Consider the following 20,651-nt stretch of genomic DNA (forward strand, 5'->3'; position numbering starts at 1 on the left):
AGGACAGTGATCCCCCATTCCCCAGGACTGTGTTCTGCCATTCCCCTGCACAATGTTCCCCCATTCCACAGGACAGTGTTCCCCCATTCCCCAGGACAATGTTGCCCCATTCCCCAGGACAGTGTTGCCCCATTCCCCAGGACAATGTTGCCCCATTCCCCAGGACAGTGTTCCCACATTCCCCAGGACTGTGTTCCTCCATTCCCCAGGACAATATTCCCCCATTCCCCAGGACAATGTTCCCCCATTCCCCTGGACAGTGTTCCTCCATTCCCCAGGGCAGTGTTCCTCCATTCCCCAGGACAGCGTTCCCGCATTCCCCAGGACAGTGCTCCCCCATTCCCAAGGAATGTGTTCCTCCATTCTCCAGGGCAGTGTTCCTCCATTCCCCAGGACAGTGTTCCCCCATTCCCCAGGACAATGTTGCCCCATTCCCCAGGACAGTGTTGCCCCATTCCCCAGGACAGTGTTCCCCCATTCCCCAGGACAGTGTTCCCCCATTCCCCAGGACAGTGTTCCCCCATTCCCCAGGAAAATGTTGCCCCATTCCCCAGGACAGTGTTCCCCCATTCCCCAGGACAATGTTGCCCCATTCCCCAGGACAGTGTTGTCCCATTCCCCAGGACAGTGTTCCCCCATTCCCCAGGAAAATGTTGCCCCATTCCCCAGGACAATGTTCCCCCATTCCCGAGGACAGTGTTGCCCCATTCCCCAGGACAGTGTTCCTCCATTTCCCAGGACAGTGATCCCCCATTCCCCAGGACTGTGTTCTGCCATTCCCCTGCACAATGTTCCCCCATTCCACAGGACAGTGTTCCCCGATTCCCCAGGACAATGTTGCCCCATTCCCCAGGACAGTGTTGCCCCATTCCCCAGGACAATGTTGCCCCATTCCCCAGGACAGTGTTCCCACATTCCCCAGGACTGTGTTCCGCCATTCCCCAGGACAGTGGTGTCCCATTCCCCAGGACAATATTGCCCCATTCCCCAGGACAGTGTTCCCACATTCCCCAGGACTGTGTTCCTCCATTCCCCAGGACAATATTCCCCCATTCCCCAGGACAATGTTCCCCCATTCCCCTGGACAGTGTTCCTCCATTCCCCAGGGCAGTGTTCCTCCTTTCCCCAGGACAGCGTTCCCGCATTCCCCAGGACAGTGTTCCCCCATTCCCAAGGAATGTGTTCCTCCATTCTCCAGGGCAGTGTTCCTCCATTCCCCAGGACAGTGTTCCCCCATTCCCAAGGAATGTGTTCCTCCATTCCCCAGGACTGTGTTCTTCCATTCCCTAGGGCAGTGTTCCCGCATTCCCCAGGAGAGTGTTCCGCCATTCCCCAGGTCAGCGTTCCTCCGTTCCCGAGGACAGTGTTCCTTCATTCCCCAGGACAGTTTTCCCGCATTCCCCAGGAGAGTGTTCCTCCATTCCAAAGGACAGTGTTGACCCATTCCCCAGGATAATGTTACCTCATTCCCCAGGGCAGTGTTCCCCCATTCCCCAGGGCAGTTTTCCCCCATTCCCCAGGACAGTGCTCCTCCATTTCCCTGGACAGTGTTCCGCCATTCCCCAGGACAGTGTTCCTCCATTCCCCAGTGCAGTTTTCCCCCATTCCCCAGGACAGTGCTCCTCCATTTCCCTGGACAGTGTTCCCCCATTCCCCAAGACAGTGTTCCTCCATTCCCCAGGACAGTGTTCCCCCATTCCCCAGGGCAGTGTTCCTCCATTCCCCAGGACAGTGTTCCTCCATTTCCCAGGACAGGGTTCCCCCATTCCCCAGGGCAGTGTTCCCCCATTCCCCAGGGCAGTGTTCTCCTATTCCCCAGGTCAGTGTTCCTCCATCCCCAGGACAGTGTTCCTCCATTCCCAGGGCTGTGTTCCCCCATTCCCCAGGACTGGGTTCCTCCTTTCCCTGGGACAGTGTTCCCCCATTACCCAGGACAGTGTTCCCGCATTCGCCAGGGCAGTGTCCCTCCATTCACCAAGACGGTGTTCCTCCATTCCCCAGGGCAGCGTTTCCGCATTCCCCAGGGCAGTGTCCCTCCATTCCCCAGGGCAGTGTTCCTCCATTCCCCAGGACAGCGTTCCCGCATTCCCCAGGACAGTGTTCCCGCATTCCCAAGGAATGTGTTCCTCCATTCCCCAGGGCAGCGTTTCCGCATTCCCCAGGGCAGTGTCCCTCCATTCCCCAGGGCAGTGTTCCTCCATTCCCCAGGACAGCGTTCCCGCATTCCCCAGGACAGTGTTCCCCCATTCCCAAGGAATGTGTTCCTCCATTCTCCAGGGCAGTGTTCCTCCATTCCCCAGGACAGTGTTCCCCCATTCCCAAGGAATATGTTCCTCCATTCCCCAGGACTGTGTTCTTCCATTTCCTAGGGCAGTGTTCCCGCATTCCCCAGGAGAGTGTTCCGCCATTCCCCAGGTCAGCGTTCCTCCGTTCCCGAGGACAGTGTTCCCACATTCCCCAGGACAGTTTTCCCGCATTCCCCAGGAGAGTGTTCCTCCATTCCCCAGGACAGTGATCCCCCATTCCCCAGGACTGTGTTCTGCCATTCCCCTGCACAATGTTCCCCCATTCCACAGGACAGTGTTCCCCATTCCCCAGGACAATGTTGCCCCATTCCCCAGGACAGTGTTGCCCCATTCCCCAGGACAATGTTGCCCCATTCCCCAGGACAGTGTTCCCACATTCCCCAGGACTGTGTTCCGCCATTCCCCAGGATAGTGGTGCCCCATTCCCCAGGACAATGTTGCCCCATTCCCCAGGACAGTGTTCCCACATTCCCCAGGACTGTGTTCCTCCATTCCCCAGGACAATATTCCCCCATTCCCCAGGACAATGTTCCCCCATTCCCCTGGACAGTGTTCCTCCATTCCCCAGGACAGCGTTCCCGCATTCCCCAGGACAGTGTTCCCCCATTCCCAAGGAATGTGTTCCTCCATTCTCCAGGGCAGTGTTCCTCCATTCCCCAGGACAGTGTTCCCCCATTCCCAAGGAATGTGTTCCTCCATTCCCCAGGACTGTGTTCTTCCATTCCCTAGGGCAGTGTTCCCGCATTCCCCAGGAGAGTGTTCCGCCATTCCCCAGGTCAGCGTTCCTCCGTTCCCGAGGACAGTGTTCCCACATTCCCCAGGACAGTTTTCCCGCATTCCCCAGGAGAGTGTTCCTCCATTCCCCAGGACAGTGATCCCCCATTCCCCAGGACTGTGTTCTGCCATTCCCCTGCACAATGTTCCCCCATTCCACAGGACAGTGTTCCCCCATTCCCCAGGACAATGTTGCCCCATTCCCCAGGACAGTGTTGCCCCATTCCCCAGGACAATGTTGCCCCATTCCCCAGGACAGTGTTCCCACATTCCCCAGGACTGTGTTCCGCCATTCCCCAGGACAGTGGTGCCCCATTCCCCGGGACAATGTTGCCCCATTCCCCAGGACAGTGTTCCCACATTCCCCAGGACTGTGTTCCTCCATTCCCCAGGACAATATTCCCCCATTCCCCAGGACAATGTTCCCCCATTCCCCTGGACAGTGTTCCTCCATTCCCCAGGGCAGTGTTCCTCCATTCCCCAGGACAGCATTCCCGCATTCCCCAGGACAGTGCTCCCCCATTCCCAAGGAATGTGTTCCTCCATTCTCCAGGGCAGTGTTCCTCCATTCCCCAGGACAGTGTTCCCCCATTCCCAAGGAATGTGTTCCTCCATTCCCCAGGACTGTGTTCTTCCATTCCCTAGGGCAGTGTTCCCGCATTCCCCAGGACAGTGTTCCCCCATTCCCAAGGAATGTGTTCCTCCATTCTCCAGGGCAGTGTTCCCCCATTCCCCAGGACAGTGTTCCCCCATTCCCAAGGAATGTGTTCCTCCATTCCCCAGGACTGTGTTCTTCCATTCCCTAGGGCAGTGTTCCCGCATTCCCCAGGAGAGTGTTCCTCCATTCCCCAGGACAGTGTTGCCCCATTCCCCAGGATAATGTTACCTCATTCCCCAGGGCAGTGTTCCCCCATTCCCCAGGGCAGTTTTCCCCCATTCCCCAGGACAGTGCTCCTCCATTTCCCTGGACAGTGTTCCCCCATTCCCCAGGACAGAGTTCCCCCATTCCCCAGGACAGTGTTCCTCCATTCCCCAGGGCAGTTTTCCCCCATTCCCCAGGACAGTGCTCCTCCATTTCCCTGGACAGTGTTCCCCCATTCCCCAAGACAGTGTTCCTCCATTCCCCAGGACAGTGTTCCCCCATTCCCCAGGGCAGTGTTCCTCCATTCCCCAGGACATTGTTCCTCCATTTCCCAGGACAGGGTTCCCCCATTCCCCAGGGCAGTGTTCTCCTATTCCCCAGGGCAGTGTTCTCCTATTCCCCAGGTCAGTGTTCCTCCATTCCCCAGGACAGTGTTCCTCCATTCCCAGGGCTGTGTTTCCCATTCCCCAGGACTGGGTTCCTCCTTTCCCCGGGACAGTGTTCCCCCATTACCCAGGACAGTGTTCCCGCATTCCCCAGGGCAGTGTCCCTCCATTCACCAAGACGGTGTTCCTCCATTCCCCAGGGCAGCGTTTCCGCATTCCCCAGGGCAGTGTCCCTCCATTCCCCAGGGCAGTGTTCCTCCATTCCCCAGGACAGCGTTCCCGCATTCCCCAGGACAGTGTTCCCGCATTCCCAAGGAATGTGTTCCTCCATTCTCCAGGGCAGTGTTCCTCCATTCCCCAGGACAGTGTTCCCCCATTCCCAAGGAATGTGTTCCTCCATTCCCCAGGACTGTGTTCTTCCATTCCCGAGGGCAGTGTTCCCGCATTCCCCAGGAGAGTGTTCCGCCATTCCCCAGGTCAGCGTTCCTCCGTTCCCGAGGACAGTGTTCCCACATTCCCCAGGACAGTTTTCCCGCATTCCCCAGGAGAGTGTTCCTCCATTCCCCAGGACAGTGATCCCCCATTCCCCAGGACTGTGTTCTGCCATTCCCCTGCACAATGTTCCCCCATTCCACAGGACAGTGTTCCCCCATTCCCCAGGACAATGTTGCCCCATTCCCCAGGACAGTGTTGCCCCATTCCCCAGGACAATGTTGCCCCATTCCCCAGGACAGTGTTCCCACATTCCCCAGGACTGTGTTCCGCCATTCCCCAGGATAGTGGTGCCCCATTCCCCAGGACAATGTTGCCCCATTCCCCAGGACAGTGTTCCCACATTCCCCAGGACTGTGTTCCTCCATTCCCCAGGACAATATTCCCCCATTCCCCAGGACAATGTTCCCCCATTCCCCTGGACAGTGTTCATCCATTCCCCAGGGCAGTGTTCCTCCATTCCCCAGGACAGCGTTCCCGCATTCCCCAGGACAGTGCTCCCCCATTCCCAAGGAATGTGTTCCTCCATTCTCCAGGGCAGTGTTCCTCCATTCCCCAGGACAGTGTTCCCCCATTCCCAAGGAATGTGTTCCTCCATTCCCCAGGACTGTGTTCTTCCATTCCCTAGGGCAGTGTTCCCGCATTCCCCAGGAGAGTGTTCCGCCATTCCCCAGGTCAGCGTTCCTCCGTTCCCGATGACAGTGTTCCTTCATTCCCCAGGACAGTTTTCCCGCATTCCCCAGGAGAGTGTTCCTCCATTCCCCAGGACAGTGTTGCCCCATTCCCCAGGATAATGTTACCTCATTCCCCAGGGCAGTGTTCCACTATTCCCCAGGAATGTTGCCCCATTCCCCAGGACAATGTTCCCCCATTCCCCAGGACAATGTTGCCCCATTCCCCAGGACAGTGTTGCCCCATTCCCCAGGACAGTGTTCCCCCATTCCCCAGGACAGTGTTCCCCCATTCCCCAGGAAAATGTTGCCCCATTCCCCAGGACAGTGTTCCCCCATTCCCCAGGACAGTGTTCCCCCATTCCCCAGGACAATGTTGCCCCATTCCCCAGGACAGTGTTGCCCCATTCCCCAGGACAGTGTTCCCCCATTCCCCAGGAAAATGTTGCCCCATTCCCCAGGACAGTGTTGCCCCATTCCCCAGGACAGTGTTGCCCCATTTCCCAGGACAGTGTTCCTCCATTTCCCAGGACAGTGATCCCCCATTCCCCAGGACTGTGTTCTGCCATTCCCCTGCACAATGTTCCCCCATTCCACAGGACAGTGTTCCCCCATTCCCCAGGACAATGTTGCCCCATTCCCCAGGACAGTGTTGCCCCATTCCCCAGGACAATGTTGCCCCATTCCCCAGGACAGTGTTCCCACATTCCCCAGGACTGTGTTCCGCCATTCCGCAGGACAGTGGTGTCCCATTCCCCAGGACAATATTGCCCCATTCCCCAGGACAGTGTTCCCACATTCCCCAGGACTGTGTTCCTCCATTCCCCAGGACAATATTCCCCCATTCCCCAGGACAATGTTCCCCCATTCCCCTGGACAGTGTTCCTCCATTCCCCAGGGCAGTGTTCCTCCTTTCCCCAGGACAGCGTTCCCGCATTCCCCAGGACAGTGTTCCCCCATTCCCAAGGAATGTGTTCCTCCATTCTCCAGGGCAGTGTTCCTCCATTCCCCAGGACAGTGTTCCCCCATTCCCAAGGAATGTGTTCCTCCATTCCCCAGGACTGTGTTCTTCCATTCCCTAGGGCAGTGTTCCCGCATTCCCCAGGAGAGTGTTCCGCCATTCCCCAGGTCAGCGTTCCTCCGTTCCCGAGGACAGTGTTCCTTCATTCCCCAGGACAGTTTTCCCGCATTCCCCAGGAGAGTGTTCCTCCATTCCCCAGGACAGTGTTGCCCCATTCCCCAGGATAATGTTACCTCATTCCCCAGGGCAGTGTTCCCCCATTCCCCAGGGCAGTTTTCCCCCATTCCCCAGGACAGTGCTCCTCCATTTCCCTGGACAGTGTTCCCCCATTCCCCAGGACAGTGTTCCCCCATTCCCCAGGACAGTGTTCCTCCATTCCCCAGTGCAGTTTTCCCCCATTCCCCAGGACAGTGCTCCTCCATTTCCCTGGACTGTGTTCCCCCATTCCCCAGGACTGGGTTCCTCCTTTCCCTGGGACAGTGTTCCCCCATTACCCAGGACAGTGTTCCCGCATTCCCCAGGGCAGTGTCCCTCCATTCACCAAGACGGTGTTCCTCCATTCCCCAGGGCAGCGTTTCCGCATTCCCCAGGGCAGTGTCCCTCCATTCCCCAGGGCAGTGTTCCTCCATTCCCCAGGACAGCATTCCCGCATTCCCCAGGACAGTGTTCCCGCATTCCCAAGGAATGTGTTCCTCCATTCCCCAGGGCAGCGTTTCCGCATTCGCCAGGGCAGTGTCCCTCCATTCCCCAGGGCAGTGTCCCTCCATTCCCCAGGGCAGTGTTCCTCCATTCCCCAGGACAGCGTTCCCGCATTCCCCAGGACAGTGTTCCCCCATTCCCAAGGAATGTGTTCCCCCATTCCCCAGGGCAGTGTTCCTCCATTCCCCAGGACAGTGTTCCCCCATTCCCAAGGAATATGTTCCTCCATTCCCCAGGACTGTGTTCTTCCATTTCCTAGGGCAGTGTTCCCGCATTCCCCAGGAGAGTGTTCCGCCATTCCCCAGGTCAGCGTTCCTCCGTTCCCGAGGACAGTGTTCCCACATTCCCCAGGACAGTTTTCCCGCATTCCCCAGGAGAGTGTTCCTCCATTCCCCAGGACAGTGATCCCCCATTCCCCAGGACTGTATTCTGCCATTCCCCTGCACAATGTTCCCCCATTCCACAGGACAGTGTTCCCCCATTCCCCAGGACAATGTTGCCCCATTCCCCAGGACAGTGTTGCCCCATTCCCCAGGACAATGTTGCCCCATTCCCCAGGACAGTGTTCCCACATTCCCCAGGACTGTGTTCCGCCATTCCCCAGGATAGTGGTGCCCCATTCCCCAGGACAATGTTGCCCCATTCCCCAGGACAGTGTTCCCACATTCCCCAGGACTGTGTTCCTCCATTCCCCAGGACAATATTCCCCCATTCCCCAGGACAATGTTCCCCCATTCCCCTGGACAGTGTTCCTCCATTCCCCAGGACAGCGTTCCCGCATTCCCCAGGACAGTGTTCCCCCATTCCCAAGGAATGTGTTCCTCCATTCTCCAGGGCAGTGTTCCTCCATTCCCCAGGACAGTGTTCCCCCATTCCCAAGGAATGTGTTCTTCCATTCCCTAGGGCAGTGTTCCCGCATTCCCCAGGAGAGTGTTCCGCCATTCCCCAGGTCAGCGTTCCTCCGTTCCCGAGGACAGTGTTCCTTCATTCCCCAGGACAGTTTTCCCGCATTCCCCAGGAGAGTGTTCCTCCATTCCCCAGGACAGTGTTGCCCCATTCCCCAGGATAATGTTACCTCATTCCCCAGGGCAGTGTTCCCCCATTCCCCAGGGCAGTTTTCCCCCATTCCCCAGGACAGTGCTCCTCCATTTCCCTGGACAGTGTTCCCCCATTCCCCAGGACTGGGTTCCTCCTTTCCCTGGGACAGTGTTCCCCCATTACCCAGGACAGTGTTCCCGCATTCCCCAGGGCAGTGTCCCTCCATTCACCAAGACGGTGTTCCTCCATTCCCCAGGGCAGCGTTTCCGCATTCCCCAGGGCAGTGTCCCTCCATTCCCCAGGGCAGTGTTCCTCCATTCCCCAGGACAGCGTTCCCGCATTCCCCAGGACAGTGTTCCCGCATTCCCAAGGAATGTGTTCCTCCATTCTCCAGGGCAGTGTTCCTCCATTCCCCAGGACAGTGTTCCCCCATTCCCAAGGAATGTGTTCCTCCATTCCCCAGGACTGTGTTCTTCCATTCCCTAGGGCAGTGTTCCCGCATTCCCCAGGAGAGTGTTCCGCCATTCCCCAGGTCAGCGTTCCTCCGTTCCCGAGGACAGTGTTCCCACATTCCCCAGGACAGTTTTCCCGCATTCCCCAGGAGAGTGTTCCTCCATTCCCCAGGACAGTGATCCCCCATTCCCCAGGACTGTGTTCTGCCATTCCCCTGCACAATGTTCCCCCATTCCACAGGACAGTGTTCCCCCATTCCCCAGGACAATGTTGCCCCATTCCCCAGGACAGTGTTGCCCCATTCCCCAGGACAATGTTGCCCCATTCCCCAGGACAGTGTTCCCACATTCCCCAGGACTGTGTTCCGCCATTCCCCAGGACAGTGGTGCCCCATTCCCCAGGACAATGTTGCCCCATTCCCCAGGACAGTGTTCCCCCATTCCCCAGGGCAGTTTTCCCCCATTCCCCAGGACAGTGCTCCTCCATTTCCCTGGACAGTGTTCCGCCATTCCCCAGGACAGTGTTCCCCCATTCCCCAGGACAGTGTTCCTCCATTCCCCAGTGCAGTTTTCCCCCATTCCCCAGGACAGTGCTCCCACATTCCCCAGGACTGTGTTCCTCCATTCCCCAGGACAATATTCCCCCATTCCCCAGGACAATGTTCCCCCATTCCCCTGGACAGTGTTCCTCCATTCCCCAGGACAGCGTTCCCGCATTCCCCAGGACAGTGTTCCCCCATTCCCAAGGAATGTGTTCCTCCATTCTCCAGGGCAGTGTTCCTCCATTCCCCAGGACAGTGTTCCCCCATTCCCAAGGAATGTGTTCTTCCATTCCCTAGGGCAGTGTTCCCGCATTCCCCAGGAGAGTGTTCCGCCATTCCCCAGGTCAGCGTTCCTCCGTTCCCGAGGACAGTGTTCCTTCATTCCCCAGGACAGTTTTCCCGCATTCCCCAGGAGAGTGTTCCTCCATTCCCCAGGACAGTGTTGCCCCATTCCCCAGGATAATGTTACCTCATTCCCCAGGGCAGTGTTCCCCCATTCCCCAGGGCAGTTTTCCCCCATTCCCCAGGACAGTGCTCCTCCATTTCCCTGGACAGTGTTCCCCCATTCCCCAGGACTGGGTTCCTCCTTTCCCTGGGACAGTGTTCCCCCATTACCCAGGACAGTGTTCCCGCATTCCCCAGGGCAGTGTCCCTCCATTCACCAAGACGGTGTTCCTCCATTCCCCAGGGCAGCGTTTCCGCATTCCCCAGGGCAGTGTCCCTCCATTCCCCAGGGCAGTGTTCCTCCATTCCCCAGGACAGCGTTCCCGCATTCCCCAGGACAGTGTTCCCGCATTCCCAAGGAATGTGTTCCTCCATTCTCCAGGGCAGTGTTCCTCCATTCCCCAGGACAGTGTTCCCCCATTCCCAAGGAATGTGTTCCTCCATTCCCCAGGACTGTGTTCTTCCATTCCCTAGGGCAGTGTTCCCGCATTCCCCAGGAGAGTGTTCCGCCATTCCCCAGGTCAGCGTTCCTCCGTTCCCGAGGACAGTGTTCCCACATTCCCCAGGACAGTTTTCCCGCATTCCCCAGGAGAGTGTTCCTCCATTCCCCAGGACAGTGATCCCCCATTCCCCAGGACTGTGTTCTGCCATTCCCCTGCACAATGTTCCCCCATTCCACAGGACAGTGTTCCCCCATTCCCCAGGACAATGTTGCCCCATTCCCCAGGACAGTGTTGCCCCATTCCCCAGGACAATGTTGCCCCATTCCCCAGGACAGTGTTCCCACATTCCCCAGGACTGTGTTCCGCCATTCCCCAGGACAGTGGTGCCCCATTCCCCAGGACAATGTTGCCCCATTCCCCAGGACAGTGTTCCCACATTCCCCAGGACTGTGTTCCTCCATTCCCCAGGACAATATTCCCCCATTCCCCAGGACAATGTTCCCCCATTCCCCTGGACAGTGTTCCTCCATTCCCCAGGGCAGTGTTCCTCCATTCCCCAGGACAGCGTTCCCGCATTCCCCAGGACAGTGTTCCCCCATTCCCAAGGAATGTGTTCCTCCATTCTCCAGGGCAGTGTTCCTCCATTCCCCAGAACAGTGTTCCCCCATTCCCAAGGAATGTGTTCCTCCATTCCCCAGGACTGTGTTCTTCCATTCCCTAGGGCAGTGTTCCCGCATTCCCCAGGAGAGTGTTCCGCCATTCCCCAGGTCAGCGTTCCTCCGTTCCCGAGGACAGTGTTCCTTCATTCCCCAGGACAGTTTTCCCGCATTCCCCAGGAGAGTGTTCCTCCATTCCCCAGGACAGTGCTGCCCCATTCCCCAGGATAATGTTACCTCATTCCCCAGGGCAGTGTTCCACTATTCCCCAGGACAGTGTTCCCCCATTCTCCAAGGCAGTGTTCCCCCATTCCCCAGGACAGCGTTCCCGCATTCCCCAGGGCAGTGTCCCCCCATTCCCCAGGACAGTGTTCCCCCATTCCCCAGGAATGTTGCCCCATTCCCCAGGACAATGTTCCCCCATTCCCCAGGACAATGTTGCCCCATTCTCCAGGACAGTGTTCCCCCATTCCCCAGGAAAAAAGGTTGCCCCATTCCCCAGGACAGTGTTCCTCCATTCCCCAGGGCAGTGTCCCTCCATTCACCAAGACGGTGTTCCTCCATTCCCCAGGGCAGCGTTTCTGCATTCCCCAGGGCAGTGTCCCTCCATTCCCCAGGGCAGTGTTCCTCCTTTCCCCAGGACAGCGTTCCCGCATTCCCCAGGACAGTGTTCCCCCATTCCCAAGGAATGTGTTCCTCCATTCTCCAGGGCAGTGTTCCTCCATTCCCCAGGACAGTGTTCCCCCATTCCCAAGGAATGTGTTCCTCCATTCCCCAGGACTGTGTTCTTCCATTCCCTAGGGCAGTGTTCCCGCATTCCCCAGGAGAGTGTTCCGCCATTCCCCAGGTCAGCGTTCCTCCGTTCCCGAGGACAGTGTTCCTTCATTCCCCAGGACAGTTTTCCCGCATTCCCCAGGAGAGTGTTCCTCCATTCCCCAGGACAGTGTTGCCCCATTCCCCAGGATAATGTTACCTCATTCCCCAGGGCAGTGTTCCACTATTCCCCAGGACAGTGTTCCCCCATTCTCCAAGGCAGTGTTCCCCCATTCCCCAGGACAGCGTTCCCGCATTCCCCAGGGCAGTGTCCCCCCATTCCCCAGGACAGTGTTCCCCCATTCCCCAGGAATGTTGCCCCATTCCCCAGGACAATGTTCCCCCATTCCCCAGGACAATGTTGCCCCATTCCCCAGGACAGTGTTCCCCCATTCCCCAGGAAAATGTTGCCCCATTCCCCAGGACAGTGTTCCCCCATTCCCCAGGACAATGTTGCCCCATTCCCCAGGACAGTGTTGCCCCATTCCCCAGGACAGTGATCCCCCATTCCCCAGGACAGTGTTCCCCCATTCCCCAGGACAGTGTTGCCCCATTCCCCAGGACTGTGTTCCTCCATTCCCCAGGACAATATTCCCCCATTCCCCAGGACAATGTTCCCCCATTCCCCTGGACAGTGTTCCTCCATTCCCCAGGGCAGTGTTCCTCCATTCCCCAGGACAGCGTTCCCGCATTCCCCAGGACAGTGTTGCCCCATTCCCCAGGACAATGTTGCCCCATTCCCCAGGACAGTGTTCCCACATTCCCCAGGACTGTGTTCCTCCATTCCCCAGGACAATATTCCCCCATTCCCCAGGACAATGTTCCCCCATTCCCCTGGACAGTGTCCCTCCATTCCCCAGGGCAGTGTTCCTCCTTTCCCCAGGACAGCGTTCCCGCATTCCCCAGGACAGTGTTCCCCCATTCCCAAGGAATGTGTTCCTCCATTCTCCAGGGCAGTGTTCATCCATTCCCCAGGACAGTGTTCCCCCATTCCCAAGGAATGTGTTCCTCCATTCCCCAGGACTGTGTTCTTCCATTCCCTAGGGCAGTGTTCCCGCATTCCCCAGGAGAGTGTTCCGCCATTCCCCAGGCCAGCGTTCCTCTGTTCCCGAGGACAGTGTTCCTTCATTCCCCAGGACAGTTTTCCCGCATTCCCCAGGAGAGTGTTCCTCCATTCCCCAGGACAGTGTTGCCCCATTCCCCAGGATAATGTTACCTCATTCCCCAGGGCAGTGTTCCACTATTCCCCAGGACAGTGTTCCCCCATTCTCCAAGGCAGTGTTCCCCCATTCCCCAGGACAGCGTTCCCGCATTCCCCAGGGCAGTGTCCCCCCATTCCCCAGGACAGTGTTCCCCCATTCCCCAGGAATGTTGCCCCATTCCCCAGGACAATGTTCCCCCATTCCCCAGGACAATGTTGCCCCATTCCCCAGGACAGTGTTCCCCCATTCCCCAGGAAAATGTTGCCCCATTCCCCAGGACAGTGTTCCCCCATTCCCCAGGACAATGTTGCCCCATTCCCCAGGACAGTGTTGCCCCATTCCCCAGGACAGTGATCCCCCATTCCCCAGGACAGTGTTCCCCCATTCCCCAGGACAGTGTTGCCCCATTCCCCAGGAGAGTGTTCCTCCATTCCCCAGGACAGTGATCCCCCATTCCCCAGGACTGTGTTCTGCCATTCCCCTGCACAATGTTCCCCCATTCCACAGGACAGTGTTCCCCCATTCCCCAGGACAATGTTGCCCCATTCCCCAGGACAGTGTTGCCCCATTCCCCAGGACAATGTTGCCCCATTCCCCAGGACAGTGTTCCCACATTCCCCAGGACTGTGTTCCTCCATTCCCCAGGACAATATTCCCCCATTCCCCAGGACAATGTTCCCCCATTCCCCTGGACAGTGTCCCTCCATTCCCCAGGGCAGTGTTCCTCCTTTCCCCAGGACAGCGTTCCCGCATTCCCCAGGACAGTGTTCCCCCATTCCCAAGGAATGTGTTCCTCCATTCTCCAGGGCAGTGTTCATCCATTCCCCAGGACAGTGTTCCCCCATTCCCAAGGAATGTGTTCCTCCATTCCCCAGGACTGTGTTCTTCCATTCCCTAGGGCAGTGTTCCCGCATTCCCCAGGAGAGTGTTCCGCCATTCCCCAGGTCAGCGTTCCTCTGTTCCCGAGGACAGTGTTCCTTCATTCCCCAGGACAGTTTTCCCGCATTCCCCAGGAGAGTGTTCCTCCATTCCCCAGGACAGTGTTGCCCCATTCCCCAGGATAATGTTACCTCATTCCCCAGGGCAGTGTTCCACTATTCCCCAGGACAGTGTTCCCCCATTCTCCAAGGCAGTGTTCCCCCATTCCCCAGGACAGCGTTCCCGCATTCCCCAGGGCAGTGTCCCCCCATTCCCCAGGACAGTGTTCCCCCATTCCCCAGGAATGTTGCCCCATTCCCCAGGACAATGTTCCCCCATTCCCCAGGACAATGTTGTCCCATTCCCCAGGACAGTGTTCCCCCATTCCCCAGGACAGTGTTCCCCCATTCCACAGGACAGTGTTCCCCCATTCCCCAGGACAATGTTCCCCCATTCCCCAGGACAGTGTTCCCCAATTCCCCAACATAGTGTTGCCCCATTCCCCAGGACAATGTTCCCCCATTCTCCAGGACAATGTTGCCCCATTCCCCAGGATAATGTTCCCCCATTCCCCAGGGCAGTGTTCCACCATTCCCCAGGACAGTGTTCCCCCATTCTCCAGGGCAGTGTTCCCCCATTCCCCAGGTCAGCGATTCCGCATTCCCTAGGACAGTGTTGCCCCATTCCCCAGGACAATGTTCCCCCATTCCCCAGGACAGTGTTGCCCCATTCCCCAGGATAATGTTCCCCCATTCCCCAGGACAGTGTTGCCCCATTCCCCAGGATAATGTTCCTCCATTCCCCAGGAGAGTGTTCCTCCATTCCCCAGGATTGTGTTCCTCCATTCCCCAGCACAGTGTCCCCCCATTCCCCAGGACAGTGTTCCTCCATTCCCCAGGGCAATGTTCCCCCATTCCCCAGGAGAATGTTCCCCCATTCCCCAGGACATTGTTTCTCCATTTCCCAGGACAGTGTTCCCCCATTCCCCAGGGCAATGTTCCCCCATTCCCCAGGACAGTGTTCGTCCATTCCCCCGGACAGTGTTCCCCCATTCCCCTGGGCAGTGCACCTCCATTCCCCAGGAATGTGTTCCTCCATTCCTCCGGACAGTGTTCCCCCATTCCCCAGGACAGTGTTCCTCCATTCCCCAGGACAGTGTTCCCCCATTCCCCATGACCGTTTTCCCCCATTCCCCAGGACAGTGTTCCTCCATTCCCCAGGGCAGTGTTCCCCCATTCCCCAGGACAGTGTTCCCATTCCCCAGGGCAATGTTCCCCCATTCCTCAGGGCAATGTTCCTCTATTCCCCAGGACTGTGTTCCCCCATTCCCCAGGACAGCGTTCCTCCATTCCCCAGGACGGTGTTCCCCCATTCCCCAGGATATTATTCCTCCATTCCCCAGGGCAGTGTTCCCCCATTCCCCAGGACAGTGTTCCCCCATTCCCCAGGGCAATGTTCCCCCATTCCCCAGGACAGTGTTCCCCCATTCCCCAGGGCAATGTTCCCCCATTCCCCAGGACAGTGTTCCTCCATTCCCCAGGACAGTGTTCCCCCATTCCCCAGGGCAATGTTCCCGCATTCCCCAGGACAGTGTTCCCCCATTCCCCAGGACAGTGTTCCCCCATTCCCCAGGACAGTGTTCCCCCATTCCCCAGGGCAATGTTCCCCCATTCCCCAGGACAGTGTCCCCCCATTCCCCAGGACAGTGTTCCCCCATTCCCCAGGGCAATGTTCCCCCATTCCCCAGGACAGTAGTCCTCCATTCCCCCAAAGCGTAGCATACTTTGAGGAATAGATGTAGTCCTCTGCAGCAAAGGCGGAGAGACCTGAATCTTCTGTTGTCTACCTGGTGCCACAGTTCAGGACATCTCATCTGGACTGGAGGGGTAGTTTGAATGGAAGGAGAAGAATCTCATTGTCGTGGTCCACAATGGTACCAAGGTCATACATAGGAGCAGGAAGGAGGGCCTGCTTTGAGAGTATATAGAACATGGAACGTTACAGCACCAGAACAGGCCCTTTGTTCCACCATGTCTGTGCTGACCATGGTGCCATTGTATACTCATGCCATCTGCCTGCACATGACCCATCACCATCATGGTCCATGCCGCCTGTTCACGTGTCACTCTAAATGTCTCTTCAATGTTGTTAACATACCTGCTTCTGCCACCTCCCCTAGCAGCACGTTCCAAGCACCGATCAACCTCCGGGTAAAAAACATGACGAAATAATTAAAAATTAACAATTACGAACAGCTCCGGATTAAATTAGCAAATACAACCACAAAAGTAATAACCTTTGGCTTCCTACCTGAGTCACATGCAAGTTGCCTTGGGGTAAATAAGATTAGAGAAGCAAATGTGTGGCTGAATAATTGGAGTGGGAGTAAAAGGGTTCCTATTCACAGGGCAGGTACACCAGTAGTTGAGGAAAGAGAGCACTGGTCTGTTGGGATGGCCTTCAGTTGAACAATATCGAGAACACCGTCCCGATAAATTGTGTAAATAGGATTGTAGATCAGGCTTGAAAAGGAGACTCAAAATGATAGAAAGTCAAAGCCGATGGCTCTTTATCTGAATGCATGCAGCATTTGTGGCAAATTGATGGTGCAAGTGGAAATAAATGAATATGATTTCATAGCTGTTTTGGAGGTATGATTGTCAGGTGGGAAGAGTGGGAACCCAATACTGAAGGGTATTGAACATTCCAGAAGGAGAGGCGAAAAGAAAAAGGAGGTGTGTCTTAAAAGGGCTAAGCCTTCGAGGACTTAGTTCGGGGTCCAAGGGTTATGGGGAGAAGGCAGGAGAATGGGGTTGAGGAAAGTACCAGCCATGATCGAGAGGTGGAGCAGCCTCAGTGAGCCGAATGGCCTGATTTTGTTTCAATGTCTTATGGTTTTCTGGAAAGCAAACAGCTAAGGTAAGTGTGGGACCCTTGGAGGATGTAACGTGGGTTTAATAACAGGGAGCAGGGAAAGGGCAGGTAATTCATCTTTTGTATCAGTCTTCATGGTGGAGTACACTGTAAACATCGAAGCTTAGCAAGGTGTTAATGGGAGGGTAACAGTCTCGACATTTGACAAACTAATAGGACTAAAGGTAAATAACCTCTCAGATCCAGAGTCTGTGTAAACTCAGCTGGAGGAGTGACAATGGAAAAATGCTGTTTGTTTCTTTGTGACGTTAGCAACCATAGCAACAGAATACCTAATTTTTCACATTGGAAGCTACCTATTTCTAAAAGTACTGATCAATTATTCTGCTGGGAGGAAAGTCTACTTGAGCATTTGAAGTTTGTCGTATTTGTTATAACTACAGAACAGAATGCACAAAATACATGATCCAAGTTCCCACATTACCTCTCCTATGGAATCAAATTAACAGATAATACTGACCAGGTTTTTGTACTTAACAAGAAACACTGTTCATTGCAAATAAGTAAACAAATCTAAGTTCTTAACGTATGCTCTTCTGGTTAAAGCTCGAACCCTATTTCCAAACCTCTCCACAGAGAGAGGCAAACACAGACAAACAAAGATAACATCGTGTTTAAAGGTGAAGGAAAAACGCACTGAGAATCCTAGTTTAAAAGCACCAATCCCCATGGTTCACAGAGGTGATCCTACTGGCTTGCCGGGACAAACTGTTCAGCTACCAGGAACCAATCAGCAACTTCTCACAGTCACAAATTGTCACAGTTGCGTAAACCACCTGTCACTGGCCAAATCTAACTCATACACCATGAATTTCAGCATCTTGTTTAAAAAATGCAGCAACTCCTCTGCACTCCTTGGTTTTATACAGTCTCTTTTTTTGCATTTCAGTCCACAATCCAACATACCGAAAATAAGATGGTATGGACTATTCAAGAATAAGAATGGTATTGAGCTAGCTATAAGTAACTTAAGCAGTCAAAATAATAAACAGTCACACCTTCAAAAGTGAGAAGGACTCCGCTTTCTTCAATCTGTTCCAACTTCAATTTTACTTGAGAATTAACCTTCTGGAAACTTGACAACATGCAGAAAATTCTCTGTTTTACAAGATTTTAATCAACCCCTCTAAGGAACTATAGATCCACCACTAAAGAGACTGAGATAATCTTAAGTTGTGATTGTATTTCTGTATTAGCATCTATAACTACTTTTTGTGCACACGGTAGTGTGTGAGACAATTGAGTGACACAATAAGCATTCAAGGTGTATTTGTGATAATAGTAGTCTTTTTTTTAAACTCACTATTAGAATTATTTAATTGCTCCGCACACTTAGAGAGAAAAACATACACTACTTACATGCAAATATATTGATTACTGGCAGTAAGAAAAAGCAGAAAAAGTCTTTCTGTGAGACTGAGTAGGAGATTCGTATCTAAATTTTTGTTGCACATGTCTGTTTTAGATTTTTGGTGGCCTAGTTTGGATCCTTGTGGCCTCTTCCAAAATTCCAGATCCACGTTTTCAAGGCTGGTTGATGTTTGTTTCAGTCTTCTGCTTTGTTATAACTACTTGTCTTTTCATGTTCTACATGTGTGGAGTTCAGGGCTGTTCATCCTCATGGACTGCAGTGGTAAGTTTGTTTAAGGCTTTTTGCATTACACAACAGAAAATGCAGTTTATTTTCTCTTAATGCCCTACTGTGGGTGCACTATTAGCAATTTTACAGCATTTCGCAAAATTGAGATCGAATGGGGTGGAATTTATCTCCCAACATTTTTGGTGAGGCAGGGTGGTGGAAGGTAGGCAAGTGGGTAGCAGAGTCAGAAGGTGATGCTCACAATGTAAAACAAACCTTTAACCCCAGAATCCTGGTCTGGCGTTGTTGTAATGTATAAAACACAGTAGCCAATTTGTGCACAGCAAGTTCTGTGATAACAGCAGTGTGATAATGACCAGAGAATTCATTTGAAAGATAAATCAGCTGAAGATTTCAACAAAGTGCGGGAATATATCCCTTTAAGGTTTACGTTTTCAGAGTAATAGCATAGATACCATGGAGCTGATCACTGTTATAAATTTCTGCTATCAAATTTTCATTTCCAGTTTAACATAAATCAAAATAACTTGTCTAGCATCATGAAACGTGTCTGATTTATATATATTTTCATAGGACTTTTAGAGCATGGATTTTAAAATAGTGGCATATGGATTAATTACATTTCTGAGGGGCTTTAAAAAATAGCTAGATTAGGCAGTCGTTCTGCAACAGTGACTTAATCCAGTGCCAGAGGACAGTGACTCCTGGAGAGTTAATGTGGGAAAATGGTTTTTACTATGATGGCTTTCAATAGTTAGAATAAGCATTGAAGACCAGTTGATTGTTATGCATTCAGAATAAACAAGGATTCATTTAATTTAAGAATCCCAGAGACAATAAGCCTTTAGAGTAGTTTGAAAGAGACTTGAATGTGGTTAAAAAGAAGTATGGGACAGTTGAGGGAATACAAAGTTATCAGAGTAAGAAAGTTTAGTTTGATTCCAAATCAGGAATGCCTGGTTAGAAATCTGCTGGTTATCAAAAGCTGAGAAAATCTAATCTCTCAGTTTAGTGAATATTTATCGAAGAAGACTTCACAGTTCACAAGAAAGGAACTGTGAAGTGTCAGTTTACTCAAACTTAAAGATGTGATCTAGAAAGGTTATTTCTATGGATTTGAGTCTCTGTAATGGATGGTGTTGGGAAACAGGACACAGCTTTATTTTATACTATGTTTTGAGCTCTTTCATAATAGTCTCTATTTTTAAATAGTTTGGTTTTATTTTATACTTTCTCATGTGCAATAAGTTTTTAATCTTTTATCAAACAAACTCTGCAGTCTTCTGCGATTATGTTTAGGTAAGTGATCACCAAATTAACTAAAACACAAAATCAACAAATGATCTATTAAGCCAGTGTTCACTCTGGTCCAGTAGTACTATTAGCTGGATCATAACACTATAAACATAGTCTTCGAGATATTTCAGCCTAAATAACTACATGCTTTTGTATAGTTTAACATATGAGTAAACTTCTTAAAGAAAATGTTTGGCAAAAAGAAAATGATGAACTAAAAGGCATATATAAAATTAAGGTAACAAAATCTTCAATTGGTCAGATAATTGACAAAGATTGCAGATGGCATTAAAATTTGAAAAGTTGTAAACTGTGAAGAGGACATTGTCAAACTCCAAAAGGTCTTTGACCAGTTGGTGAGGTTGGAGTACAAGGCACCTGGTAGACATTAGCTAGAGAATCGTATACAGTTGTAGGAGCCTTAGAGGAGGAAATTCCAGCATTTTGACCCAGTGACAGTGAAGGAATGATGATATATTTCCAAGTCAGGATGTGAGTGGCTTGAAGGGGAATTTGAAGGTGGTGGTGTTCCCATACATCTTCTGCCCTTGGCCGTCTACATGGAAGTGGTCATGGGTTTGGAAGGTAATGTCTGAGGATCTTTGGTGAATTTCTGCAGTGCATCTTGTAGATAGTACACACTCTATTACTGAGTGTCAGTAGTGGAGAGTGGGTGCTTGTGGATATGGTGCCAATTAAGTTGGCTGCATTGTCCTGGATGGTGTCAAACTTGTTGAGTGTTGTTGGATCAACATTCATCCAGGCAAGTGGGAATTATTCCATCACACTCCTGACTTGTGCCTTGTAGATGGTGGACAGGCTTTGCCACATCAGGAGGAGGTTCGAGAGTGTGGTGCTGGAAAAGCATAGCCAGTCAGGCAGCATTTGAGGAGCAGGAGAATCAACATTTTGAGCATAAGCCCTTCATCAGGAATCAGGAGGAGAGTTAATCATTGCAGCATTCCTAGCCTGTGACCTACCCTTTTAGCCATTGTGTGTATGTGGTGAATTCAGTTGAGTTTCTGGGTAATGGTAACACCTAGGGTGTTGATAGTAGGGAATTCAGTGATGATAATACTGTTGAATGTCCAGGGGCAGCAGA

General features: G+C 53.3%; 1 protein-coding gene across 1 annotated transcript in view; it reads left to right on the top strand.

Annotated features, from left to right (window-relative positions):
• LOC122548678 (myelin and lymphocyte protein-like) overlaps positions 1 to 20,651 on the top strand; it is a 97,592-nt gene that overhangs the window by 70,536 nt on the left and 6,405 nt on the right. The window contains exon 2 of the mRNA XM_087976481.1: positions 18,119 to 18,286. Coding sequence (XP_087832607.1) covers positions 18,119 to 18,286 — 168 coding nt within the window. The remainder of the gene's footprint in view (positions 1 to 18,118; positions 18,287 to 20,651) is intronic.

Source organism: Chiloscyllium plagiosum, unplaced genomic scaffold (assembly GCF_037043375.1).
Source record: "Chiloscyllium plagiosum isolate Xiang-an unplaced genomic scaffold, Cpla_swu_hap1 HiC_scaffold_3, whole genome shotgun sequence".
In the NCBI taxonomy this organism is placed as follows: domain Eukaryota; kingdom Metazoa; phylum Chordata; class Chondrichthyes; order Orectolobiformes; family Hemiscylliidae; genus Chiloscyllium; species Chiloscyllium plagiosum.